A 14,074-nucleotide genomic window follows, 5' to 3' on the forward strand; every position below is an offset into this window, starting at 1 on the left:
GTGCTGCCTGGCCTGCTGAGTTTCTCCAGCATTTTGTGTGTGTTGCTTGGATTTCCAGCATCTGCAGATTTTCTCTTGTTAGAAATTTGGCAAAGACTTTGACTCGAAAATTAGGTTTAAGGGTAATAAATTGACATGGACATGGTAAGTCTAACACATTGCACATTTTCCACACAATCATTCCAATTTTGCAGATGGTTTAATATGATGTTCCCTGATAATTTGGCACATAAGAACTATTTGTTTACCTATATTTATTCCATGATTAGTTATTTCAAAGAAAACACTGAGGACTGAAAAGGCCACATCTGCCCCTCTGCCAGTGGAATCATCCTGGAAACCTAACATTCAGCTGGGAATTCACTCTGTGCTGCAAGCAAAATCTCCTGGCTAGATGGCATCAATAAACTACAGCAATGTTCTGCAGGCTATGCACAATACTTCTAACTATACTTTATTTGAATTACTCTCTCTGCAAACTGCAGCATGTAATTTCCCTTTAAGCAATGTACTTTTAAATCAGCTTAATGAACTACAGATTTCACAAGGATTGAAGGACTTGGCAGACCAAGAAGGTATGGCACCTTTAAGCAGACGAAGGTTCATCACCATGAGCGGATGTGAGGTGGGGAGGGGGGTTGGTGGGGGGGGGGACTCCAAGCTAGGCTGAAACACAGGGGGATGAGGCACCCTCTACCAGCATCTTGTTAGCAAATAAGCAGACACTGGAAAACAAAATTGAATACCTGAGGGCAAGAGTGATGTATTGGAGGGAAATGAGAGATTGTTGTGTTCTGTGTTTGAGTGAGATAGGGCTTTCTTCCAGCAAGCCAGATACAATGATCAGACCCGAAAGCTTCTCGATTTACAGAATAGACCAAACTGCTAATTTGGAAAAGGCACAAGGTAAAGTTGTGTGTTTCATGATGAACTCTTGATGTTCCTTTAATATGGCAGTTTTATTAAACTTGTGTTCTCCCCCGAACTAACAGTCAAATGCCCTCCATTCTATTTACCTTGACAGTACTCCTCCATAATCCTGACTGCAGTTTATATACCACTAGTGGCTGACTACAATCAAGTGCTTGCGATACTGCATGATGCCATTTCCAAACAAAAAACAGTCCATCCCGATGCATTTCAAATCTTAATCAAGGACTTTGACCAGGCTTGTTCGAAGAAAACCCTGCCCAACTACCATCAGCATATAATCTCTAGCACCAGAGGTCCCAACACACTGGACCATTGTTATACAAAGATAGGAATGCTTACTGTTCCATGCCACACTGCATTCGGTAAATCTGATCACTTGGCTATCCTTCTCCAACCTGCATACAGGCAGAGGCTAAAGAACTAAACTCCAGAAATTAGGAAAACAAAGAGGTAGTCACAGGAGGCAGAAGAGTGGCTATGAGCAACACTCACAACACGCTGGAGGGACTGGATGCTGCCTGACCTGCTGAGTTCCTCCAGCGTGTTGTGAGTGTTGCTTTGACCCCAGCATCTGCAGATTATTTTATGTTTAAGAGTGGGTATGAGATTGTTTCAAGTCGGTGGACTGGACCATGTTCAAGAACTCATCTGTGGATCAGAATGAATACACCATGGTTGTCATGGACTTTATTAAAACAGTTGTAGATGGGTGTGTTCCCACAAAATAATTCAGAGTCTTCCCCAACAAGAAGCCCTGGATGAACGCAAACAACAGGAATTCTGCAGATGCTGGAAATTCAAGCAACACACATCAAAGTTGCTGGTGAACACAGCAGGCCAAGCAGCATCTATAGGAAGAGGCGCAGTCGACGTTTCAGGCCGAGACCCTTCGTCAGGACTAACTGAAGGAAGAGTGAGTAAGGGATTTGAAAGCTGGAGGGGGAGGGGGAGATGCAAAATGATAGGAGAAGACAGGAGGGGGAGGGATAGAGCCGAGAGCTGGACAGGTGATAGGCAAAAGGGGATACGAGAGGATCATGGGACAGGAGGTCCGGGAAGAAAGACGGGGGGGGGGTGACCCAGAGGATGGGCAAGAGGTATATTCAGAGGGACAGAGGGAGAAAAAGGAGAGTGAGAGAAAGAATGTGTGCATAAAAATGAGTAACAGATGGGGTACGAGGGGGAGGTGGGGCCTAGCGGAAGTTAGAGAAGTCAATGTTCATGCCATCAGGTTGGAGGCTACCCAGACGGAATATAAGGTGTTGTTCCTCCAACCTGAGTGTGGCTTCATCTTTACAGTAGAGGAGGCCGTGGATAGACATGTCAGAATGGGAATGGGATGTGGAATTAAAATGTGTGGCCACTGGGAGATCCTGCTTTCTCTGGCGGACAGAGCGTAGATGTTCAGCAAAGCAGTCTCCCAGTCTGCGTCGGGTCTCATCAATATATAAAAGGCCACATCGGGAGCACCGGACGCAGTATATCACCCCAGTCGACTCACAGGTGAAGTGATGCCTCACCTGGAAGGACTGTTTGGGGCCCTGAATGGTGGTAAGGGAGGAAGTGTAAGGGCATGTGTAGCACTTGTTCCGCTTACACGGATAAGTGCCAGGAGGGAGATCAGTGGGGAGGGATGGGGGGGACGAATGGACAAGGGAGTTGTGTAGGGAGCGATCCCTGCGGAATGCAGAGAGAGGGGGGGAGGGAAAGATGTGCTTAGTGGTGGGATCCCGTTGGAGGTGGCGGAAGTTACGGAGAATAATATGTTGGACCCGGAGGCTGGTGGGGTGGTAGGTGAGGACCAGGGGAACCCTATTCCTAGTGGGGTGGTGGGAGGATGGAGTGAGAGCAGATGTACATGAAATGGGGGAGATGCGTTTAAGAGCAGAGTTGATAGTGGAGGAAGGGAAGCCCCTTTCTTTAAAAAATGAAGACATCTCCCTCGTCCTAGAATGAAAAGCCTCATCCTGAGAGCAGATGCGGCGGAGACGGAGGAATTGCGAGAAGGGGATGGCGTTTTTGCAAAAGACAGGGTGAGAAGAGGAATAGTCCAGATAGCTGTGAGAGTCAGTAGGCTTATAGTAGACATCAGTGGATAAGCTGTCTCCAGAGACAGAGACAGAAAGATCTAGAAAGGGGAGGGAGGTGTCAGAAATGGACCAGGTAAACTTGAGGGCAGGGTGAAAGTTGGAGGCAAAGTTAATAAAGTCAACGAGTTCTGCATGCGTGCAGGAAGCAGCGCCAATGCAGTCGTCGATGTAGCGAAGGAAAAGTGGGGGACAGATACCAGAATAGGCACGGAACATAGATTGTTCCACAAACCCAACAAAAAGGCAGGCATAGCTAGGACCCATACGGGTGCCCATAGCTACACCTTTAGTTTGGAGGAAATGGGAGGAGCAAAAGGAGAAATTATTAAGAGTAAGGACTAATTCCGCTAGACGGAGCAGAGTGGTGGTAGAGGGGAACTGATTAGGTCTGGAATCCAAAAAGAAGCGTAGAGCTTTGAGATGAGTAGCCCTGGATGAACTATGAGATCTGCAATCGACTGAGGCCCAGATCAGAGGCATCTAAGTCCGGTGACCGAGGAAGTTAAAAGAGGTCCAGCTACGATGCCCGGAAATGCATCTTATGGGCAAAGTGGCAATTCCACACTAGACTTGGAATCAACCGAGGATGCTCAACAGTTGCGACAGGGCTTGAATACTATCATCTCTTATACAGCTAAAGCAAGGGACATAGATGACAACAGGGTTTCTTTCTAAATTAGCTCAATGCCTTCCATGCTCAAAAATGCTCGACAGTTGTTGCAAGGCTTGAATGCTATCATTTCTTATAAAATTAAATCAAGCAACAGAGGTGACAACAGGACTTTGCTTCCAGACGAGCCCAAGGCCTTCTATGCTCATTTTGACCATCAAAACTTGGAGCAACCATCACAGACCTCCACAGCCCACAATGATCCCGTGATTTCAGTCTCTGAGGCTGACGTACAAACAGCCTTCAGGAGGGTGAACCCAGGGAAAGCATCCGGCTCAGACTGCATACCCGGCCAAGTATTAAAAACCTGTGTTTATCAACTGGGTGGAGTGTTCACTGAGATCCTCAATCTCTTGCTTCAGCAGTCTGAGATTTCCAGCTGCCTCAAGCAGGCTTCGATCACACCAGTGCCCGAGAAGAACCTGGTAACCTCCCTCAATGACCATCACTCAGTAGCATTTACATCCACAGTGATGAAGCGTTTTGAGAGTGGTTTGTATCAACTCCTGCCTGAGAAGCGACTTGGATCTGCTCCAGTTTACCTACCGCAGCAATGGGCCCACAGTAAATGCCATCTCATTAGCTCTTCACTTAACCCTGGACAGCAAAGATGCATACATCAGGATATTCCTTATCGACTACAATTCAGCATTGAGTAGCATTATCCTGTGAAAACTATTCAATAAGCTTCATGACCTTGGCTTCAATACACCCTTGTGCAATAGGATTCTCAATTTCCTCACTTGCAGACCTCAGTCAGTTTGGATTGACAACAATATCTCCTCCATGGCTGTGTGTTTGGCCCCCTGCTGTACTTGCTCTACACTTATTACTGTGAGGCTAAGCACAGTTCCAACGCCATATTTAAGTTTGATGATGACACCACTGTTGTAGACGGAATGAAAGGTGGTGACAAATCAGCATGTAGAGAGGAGATTGAAAATCTGGCTGAGTGGTGCCATAACAACAACCTCCTACTCAATGGCAGCAAGACCAAGGAGTCAATTATTGGCTTCAGGAGAAGGAAATCAGAGGACCATGAGCCAGTCCTCATCAGAGGATCAGAGGTGGCAATGGTCAGCAACTTTAAATTCATCGGTGTTATCATTTCAGAGGACCTGCCCCGGGACCAGCACGTGAGTGCAATTATGAAGCACAGTAGTGCCTCTACTTCCTTAGAAGTTTGCCAAGATTAACACTGACAAATTTCTACCGATATATATTGGAGAATATATTTACTGGCTGCGTCACAGTCTGGTATGGAAACACCAATACCCTCAAATGGAAAGTCCTACAAAAAGTAATGGATATACTCACTGCTGCTGCCCTCACTCAAATCTCCTCCATTTCCCAAACATCCACGCTCAGCCCATCTTCCCACTACCTTACCCAGTGATAGAGTTCATCTTGTCTTTACCTGTCACCCTATAAGCCTCCACATCCAACACACCATTCTCTGCAACCTCTGCCATCTGAAAAGGGATCCTACCACCAAACACACCTTTACCTCCCCCACTTCTCTCCACTTTCCACAGGGAATGCCCCCTCTGTGAGTCCCTTGTCCGTTCATCTCTCCTTCCTTTTCTCCTATAATCCACTCTCCTCTCCTATCAGATTCCTCCTCTCCAGCCCTTTACCTTTCCTGCTCACCTGGCTTCACCTATCACCTCCCCCTCCCCCCCACCTTTTTATTCTGTCCTCTTCCCCCTTCTTTTCCAGTCCTGAAGAAGGGCCTCAGCCCAAAACACCAACTGTTTAATTTCCATAGACACTTCCTGATCTGCTGAGTTCCTCCAGCATTTTCTGTGTGATAGTTTAAAAATTAAATAGTTAAAAAAAAGACTAAACAAGTTCATCAATGTATATTACACACAGCCCTGTCTCTTGCAGCCATTAGTCTCCACTGAAATGATTGAACTTTGCTGTCCAGTACTAGATCTACCTCAGCATAAACACAATGGGTAGTTTCCCCAGCACTGGCATTAACTGGGCATTAAAGTATGTGTTCCACTAGAGGACTACCTGATGTGTCCGACATCACATTCCTGTTTCTGGACATGCAGGAATCCAGATTCCCTGACTCTTCTGGGCAGGGGCTTTGGGATTCAATCCAGATATGCCAGCATTTCCCTGCTTGTTTCGGATAATTAATATCCTTCATGGGCCTTTGATAAACCTAAGTACACATATATATTATGACAGATTTGTAGCTCATTATTTATCTGCTTTGTACAAGCTCTGACCTGAGTGGTACAGATATACAGTGAACTATATAGTAATGTGCTCAGTGATGGGGAGGGCTGTGATGGCAAAGCTCTCCTCATCCTTGCCATTCTGCATTGTTATTTTTTAACCCTGTTCTACATCAATGCACAGTACGAATCATATGCAAAACAAACCTTTCACTGTATCTCAGCACATGAGAAAATATTAGACAACTTCCAATTCAAATTCAGCATACAGCATGAATCAAAGGAGCTTTGGTTTGCAGAGGTTGTTTAGAATCACATTCCTCGATTAAATGTAATCATCAATTTACCTAGAAATGTCCATTAAAAGGCTAATACAGTCATTAAATTGTGTTTGACATATCAAATGATTCATTCACCCTCATATAGTTCATCTGAGTTCAGGTTCCGTTGACGTTGTAAACAAGCCTCTTTGCATTTAGGTCATGTATGTAAAAAAACTCATTTGCAATCGTAAACTGAAATTAGAATGTTCTTGTACTTGAATGCTAAAATTGTTGACAGAAACATTACTTTTGCAGCCCAAGGCAACCCAAAGCTCCTTTGATTCATGCTCTATGCTGAAGTAGAATTGGGAACAGTTTAATGACTTCACGTGTCGAGATACAGTGAAAGGTTCGGTTTATATATGATTCATACATATCAGGTCATTACACTGTACATTGATGTAGAACAAGGTTAAAAAAGTAATGCTGAATGGCGAGGATGGGGAGATTTTTGCCATCTCAGCTCTCCCCCTCATTGAGCATATCCCCGTAGAGTGCTGCATAGTTCATTTCATACCTATACCACTTGGATCAGAGCTTGCAAACTTTAGAAACTTGAGCTGAAGTGTATAGTTTTACTGTAAAATAGCAAATCAGTTTGCTTTAACATTTCTGATAAAGTTATTAATGCTTTTAGCTGTCATTAATTATGAACTGGCTGGCATAGTTCATAAATTTGATTTCACCCTCTTGTTACTCAAAGTGAGCTAAATGCCAAGCATTGCACTTCAGTAATGGGAGTACTGCTCTAGATGTTAAATTCTATATTCTAGTAACATTTGCTTGCAAGCACTGACCACAGTCAATTTGAACAGCTTGTCTAGGAGGGCTAAATACAGTTAGTTAAGCAAGTTGCTCCACATCTCATGTACCATGTGGTCTTCACAGGCGCAACAAAGGCAGCCGGTGTGACTACTTTTCCCATACAAAGAGCATTGCATTAAGGCAACGGCTAATTTTATATAGAAGAATGACCAATAAAATACAAACAGACCTAAACAACATAATTGCTCTCTTCTGCCACCTCCCTAAATTGGTGGACAAATATAGGAAAATAAGTCAGAAACAGAGGGATGGATGTGCAGTCCCGAGGATACTTCGGATAAACGTACCTCACTGCTGCTGATAATGGCTTTCCACTGGCCAAGGTTTTCACACCACCAGTCTGTGCGGCCAATGTGCTGCTGCAGGTCATTCTGTTCTTTCTCCATTGTTGCAATCTCATCCTTCAGCTTTGTGACAATCTAAATGAGATGGAGATATTAACAACATTGAGATCCTGTATCTAAAATATTTTACCAGCTGAAATACAAGAACTAAGCTGCAAATTGCATTGTATAACCATTTCCAATTATGTCCGTTTTTCATTTTCTTTGCACAATAATAAGATGAAACTTAACTTTTCACGTAAGCAGAGATCAATACAGACCAACTCCAAGCATTCAGTCTGCAATATTCTGTAGAACATTAGCAGATTAATATATGGAAAATATGGCAGTTTCATCTCTAGTTCATCTGATGAATGGGTCCATAATTTTCTTTATCATCCATCTCCTCCTGTGGATAAACTTCTCTGAAGCCATCCGTGACAAACTTGAATCATTTGTATGTAGAATTCATTAATACTGACCCTACATAAATTGTCTTCCAAGAGGAATACAGCCTTGTCATGGTTTGGAGGCTTGCATCCCTCAGTAACCTGGGGTACTTTGCTGGCTGGAGTCAAGGCTTTATGCTTTGACTCTTGGTAGGTTCACCCATGCCAAACAGGTCAAAGGGTAGAGGCCAGACTAAGAGTGGTCCACCATTCCTCCAGGTTGGAGGGTTCAGCTCAAAGCTAACGACCCTGACTGGTAAATCACAGCTGTTATGGAAACAGCTATGAATAATCCTTCTACATGGGAGTGCGATGGTATACCCAAGTCTCTACCTGGAACTTGCATGGCTGATACGAGTGAAAACTAAGAGGAAAATACTGGCATGATGAACGAAGGAAGCTCTGAACACCACGAGAGAGGAAGTGCCTTCAGTGCTGCCCGAAGTGTCAGTGGCATAATGGGCAGTAAGAAATTAAGTACATAACTTGGGTAAATGCTGGGAGCTATTACAGAAATCAAGTCCCTGCCTCACTTATTATAAACTGCTTCAGAGTTCAAACCTTGTTTGGGTTTAAGGCAGAGATTGATAGGTTCTTGATTTGTCAGGCAGTGAAGGCATATGGGGAGGGCAGGAGACTGGGGCTGAGAGAGAAAATGAATCATGATAGAATGGCGGAGCAAACTCGATGCGTTAAATGACTTAATTCTGCTCCTATATCTTATAGTCTTATAAGACAGTAGTAAAATAGTCACACACAAGAAAAATAGTTCAAGTCCCCAAGTTCATGAATGTTGCAGCGGTCTGCAGTTGAACACAATACAGCTTGTCCTTTGCCAACTGAGCGCTGGACAGCAGTACCAGCTACAACATGGACACCACCCCACACCGTCTCTGGTGCAGTGCGCCGACTCCAACGCCTCCGACTAAAATTTGAAGTTGTCTAAGAATTAAAGTTGGGTAAGCGAATCAGGACGGTGTTGAGATTTGGGTATATGTTAGAGGACTGTTCGTGTGAAGAGGTTGGAGCTTGCCGAGGTAACAAAGACAAGGTCTGGGTTGTATCCTTTTCTCCATCTGGCACTTGTGAAGGTAGGGGTGTCCTTTGACTCGTATAGTAGCTCAAGACTGTTGTTTACAGCCCATGATACAACTTCTTCTCTATTTGCATTAGATCATTTGAACTAGATCTTCGTATCCCCAGTTGGTGCCATGGCTATTAAAGTCACAAATAATGAGGTACATTTTGTCCTGGAGATCTAGGTTACGCGGCCACATGAATGGTTCATTAGGGGGTTTGTAGACTGAGATGATACTGATATGTTTTGTTTCAACTTTCAGAAGTTCCATTGAGCGAGTTTGGATGTTTGCTGTGCTCATTACTATAGATTTATCTTTAACAAAGATTGCACTTCCATAAGTTTGGCTAGGGGTATCAATAGCCAAGTGCATTCCTGGCACATAGGGTTGGTTGTTCAGCCTATGAGTTTCTTGTATGCACAAGATATCTGGTTTTAAGTTTGCCAGGATTTCGGCTTTACTGTGGCTGAAGCCTTTGATGTTGTGGCTAACGATTTTCATGATTTCCAGTGGGCCGAGGGTTTATCCTTTTACCACCCACTGGATCACTTGTCTGGTGCATAATATCAGGATTGGTCTCCTTTTGGATTAACAGGGTCATGGCGTGAACGTTCCTGATTCGGTCAGGTGATGACAATAAGGGGACCACCCCAATGATCTTATCCCCCAGAGTGAAGAAATGGGCCACCCCAACGAGTGCCCATGCCCGGGGGAGCTCAGCCTGGACTGTGTTTTAACAGTCCAGGACACTGGAAGGCAAGGTGCCCCTGGGGACAGCAGAGATGCCCAGTTTCAAACCGAACAGTCACCCCATTCTCCATTAACAATCCTTTTGCTAACTGACCTTGAAAATGTTGCCCGTTGTAAGTAGCGACCGGCAAGAGGAACCCAGCATAATCCTTCAGCTAGCTGGAATTCAACTTCCATTTATGATTGATACGGGAGTCAAACACTTCCCCCCTTGATCATGAGATAGTGTCAGAACATGGATTCCAGCTTTCTGGGGCCACCACTGCCCTCTCGGGGTTCGAGGGGTCTGAACGAACATACCAATGGAAGCAGCCCCTATGGGTGGAGTTTCAGGGAAGGCAGTATATACCCTGGTAACTGCGGCTTCTAATATTACCCTACATCAGCCTGTAAATGTGCTCTCTTCCCACTCGGTGGTGGAGCTTTTGACCTCTCGACAGACACAGCACCTCACTCAGGCATGACAAAATTGCTGAGACAGCCTTACTAAGCAACCCGCTGCTGACATTTTCTCACTGCTCCATTTTAAACCTGGCCACTTTCCTGATATTGCCACCCCAGATTACAAGCTATTCTGAACATGATTGCATGCCATAAAATCAATTCCTCACTATAGCCTGCAAGGACCTCACAGACCAACCTCTACAGGACCCCAACGTAACCTCGTGTGTCGATGGTAGTTCTTTCGTGGGCCCTGAAGGCCATGGACGTTCTGTCTATGCTGTGGTCACAGATGACATGGTGCTCGACCAGGTGGCCTTTTACCTAGCTATGTCAGCACAAAAAGCAGAGTTATTTGCCCTCACTCGTGCCTGCATCCTCGCCGCCAACAAACATGCAAACATCTACACTGATTCTCGATATGCCTTCGGGGTAGCTCATGACTATGGAGCACTTTGGGAATGCAGGGGTTTCCTCACCTCCTCAGGACATCCTATTAGCAATGCTGCGTTTGTACAGGCTCTCCTCACTGCCTTGCAACTTCCAAAAACATCAAATGCTCCGCTCATTCCTGTCAGACTGATAAAATCTCCACCAGTAATGCCCTGGCTGATGAGGCTGCCAAAGATGCAGCCCACTTGAAATTATAGACCCATCGGGGCCCCACCAAAACCCCTTGCCCTCTCAGACAGCACGAGTATGCCAGACATGAAAGTCGTACGTATGTTTCAGGGGGACACCCCTAAGGAGGAACGCAGACTATGGTTACAGATGGGCTGTAAGGAGGGTCCCCGCGGGACAGGTCTGCGTCCCTACCCAATTTCTACCAATCCTCCTTGATTATATTCATACTTGTACTCACCTCGGAAAGGAGGGAAGGGTAAACAGTTTGCTGCAAACATAGTGGCATCCGAAATTGCAGGAAGTGGCAACAAAGGGGACAAAAGCATGTTTAAGATGCTGTAACAACAATGTGGGAAAGGGGACACCCTGTGTGTCGGGCACCACTCCCTTATCTTTCATGTTTACAAATTGATTTTATTGAACTACCTAGAGTGCATTGTTACAAATATTGCTTGGTGACCATAGATGTGTCTAGCAGATGGATCAAGGCAATCCCTGCCACGAATAATCAGAATCAGAATCAGGTTTATTATCACTGGCATGTGACATGAAATTGGTTAACTTAGCAGCAACAGTTCAATGCAATACATAATCTAGCAGAGAAATAAAAATCAATTACGTACATTGAATGGATTTAAAAAATGTGCAAAAACAGAAATACTATTTATTAAAAAAAGTGAAGTAGTGTCCAAAGATTCAATGTCCATTTAGGAATCGGATGGCAGAGGGGAAGAAGTTGTTCCTGAATTGCTGAGTGTGTGCCTTCAGGCTTCTGTATCTCCTACCTGATGGTAACAGTGAGAAAAGGGCATGCCCTGGGTGCTGGAGGTCCGTAATAATGGATGCTGCCTTTCTGAGACACCGTTCCCTAAAGATGCCCTTGATACTTTTTAGGCTAGTGCCCAAGATGGAGCTGACTAGATTTACAACCCTCTGCAGCTTCTTTCAGTCTGTGCAGTAGCTCCTCCATACCAGACAGTGATGCAGCCTGTCAGAGTGCTCTCCACAGTACAACTATAGAAGTTTTTGAGTGTATTTGTTGACATATCAAATCTCTTTAAGCTCCTAATAAGCCCTGACAGCAGCTAAAATACTGTCGTAAGAAGTCATCCCCTGGTATGGGCTACCAGAGATATTGAGTTCAGATAACGGTCCCCACTTTGTAGCAAAGTTAAATGAGGAAATCTGCAATGCCTTATCCATCAAACAACAATTCTATTGCTCTCACCATCTCCAGGCTGCAGGTATAGTGGAAAGGGTAAATGGTATGCTAAAAAACTAAATTGGCAAAACTTACGGAGGAAACGGGGCTTAATTGGTTAAAGGTATTGCCCTTAGCATTTGAGAGCCACCCTCTCCCCTGAGAGAAAAAGAACGGGATTGTCACCAGCTGAAATCAGCTTCGGGAAGCCCTTAAGGACTCCATGGGGTTCTGTGCAGCCTCCTACTCTTGATATAAATGAGCTACCTAACTAAGATTCTCCGAGCCTTACATTCACAGGTGCATCAGGCATACAAGGACGAAGACGATACGACAAGGGAAGGCGACTACCCCAACATCGAACCCGGGCACTACGTACTAACTAAGGACTGGAGCCGTGGCAAATTAGAACAACAGAGGAAGGGACCATTCCAAGTACTGCTCACCACACCCACGGCAGTCAAGTTGGAAGGACAACTGTGCTGGATACATTGTAGTGATTGTAAAAAATTACGGACTAAAGAGTTTTTTACGGATTCCACCATGTACTGGGCCATTGTCTTTTGCTTTCTTTTTGCGGGCTTCCAGTCAACTAGAGTCATACATAAGGGCGGGAGCAGTGGCCGCCAAAGACGTGGCAGCTCCCCACAGGTTAGAATCATCTTTACCCCAAGGCCCACACAGGGAGTAGTTCCCCAAGTGTCGTGGCCAAAACATCCCCCACTATCTGATGTTGCCCATAATACTTTCCTGTCCCTTTGCTACAACTATGCCAAGCACTAAGAAGCAGGGGAATATTGGATATGCACGCAAGTACCCTCGCATGGAAAGACTATGGCACAGTTGTCAGTGATCCCCCTCAATTATAGCGAGGAACTCTCTGCTTGGGGATTCTCTAATAACACCCGGGGTAGTGAAGTCCTGGATTGCAAGGGGACCCCAAGCGATTGCAAATGTCAAGTGTTTTGAAGGGTGGTACCTCAAGTCTCCGTTGAATATGACCTCCTCCAGTCCTCCCCTGAAGCCTCTTGGCCACACCTACATGTGTCCTGCGCCCGGGTGACAAATACAACATGTTACTGTAATCGCCAGGGGAAACTTTTCCTGGGAAACAGCACTTGCAGCATCTATAATTATAATGTTAATGGCGGGCTTCTCTCTTGGCCTTTGGATAGCACCTACTGGGTTTGTGGGGATAAAGCCTACTTGTAGCTACCCAGGGAAGCGATTCACAGGTGGGACCTGCAGCCGCCTCAGAAGAAATGAAGCGGCTGCTGTTATCTAGCTTACCTAGTCCCCAACCTAAGGGTAGTGCCTGAGCCGCGGGATCACCCCCACTGGCAGAGGCGGAAACGGAGAATCACGGAATCAGAGAGGTTCTGGATGATTGCCTTCCCATCTTATGGCACGGCTAGGAACTCCTGAGAAATCATTAAGCTGGCAGCTGCCCAGGAGGATTGGCAAATGAAACTGCCAGTGCTCTATTAGGCACCCAGATTCAGGTGGCTGAGGTGATCACGGAAATGTTAGCCATCCGACAAACAGTCCTACAGAATCTTTAGATTTTATCCTAGCTGAGAAAGGGGGAACCTGTGCTATCACTGGCACAGAATGCTGCACCTATATCCCTGATGACTCTACTAACATTACGTCCCTCTCCAAGCACACTGCCAAGGAGATTGACAGCATTAAGAAATTAGGGCAGGATTTACATGGGTTCACCGAAGGGTCGAAATGGTGGTCTTCGAAGGCCTGTTTGGTAATATGTGGGGCATGATATTGCATTACAGCCTAACAGTTTGACTTATCATTGTTACAATTACCGTTGTACGCTGTTTTTACCCACTGATAATTCAATGCCGTACTCGGTTGCTTTCTCTGTTAAAAATTACTGCTTTGTAATTTAATGATCATTTAATATAATGATCAAAAGGAGGGAATGATAAAGTATGTAAAAGGTTAACATGGTCATTAAACATAGCAGCCTGTTTCTTTCTGCGAGAAACCTTGATGGCCAACAGACGTGAGAATTTTGTTACAGCACTATTTCCTCTTGAAGGTAGTCAGCTAGGGTTTTAAGATGCTCATCTCCTTGTGTAGTCATGCGTAGAGATAGGACAGCTTCAGTCTGTTCTGTGTGTGTAAACCATTATGACTATTTTGTAATTTGTCTC

General features: G+C 45.1%; 1 protein-coding gene across 3 annotated transcripts in view; it reads right to left on the reverse strand.

The window, feature by feature from the left end:
- The window catches only part of snx25 (sorting nexin 25), a 294,956-nt gene that overhangs the window by 77,424 nt on the left and 203,458 nt on the right, over window positions 1-14,074 (reverse strand). For all 3 annotated transcript variants that reach the window (XM_063049392.1, XM_063049391.1, XM_063049390.1), the window contains exon 12: window positions 7,321-7,452. In XM_063049392.1, the coding sequence (XP_062905462.1) occupies window positions 7,321-7,452 (132 nt within the window). The remainder of the gene's footprint in view (window positions 1-7,320; window positions 7,453-14,074) is intronic.

Source organism: Mobula hypostoma, chromosome 5 (assembly GCF_963921235.1).
Source record: "Mobula hypostoma chromosome 5, sMobHyp1.1, whole genome shotgun sequence".
NCBI lineage: Eukaryota > Metazoa > Chordata > Chondrichthyes > Myliobatiformes > Myliobatidae > Mobula > Mobula hypostoma.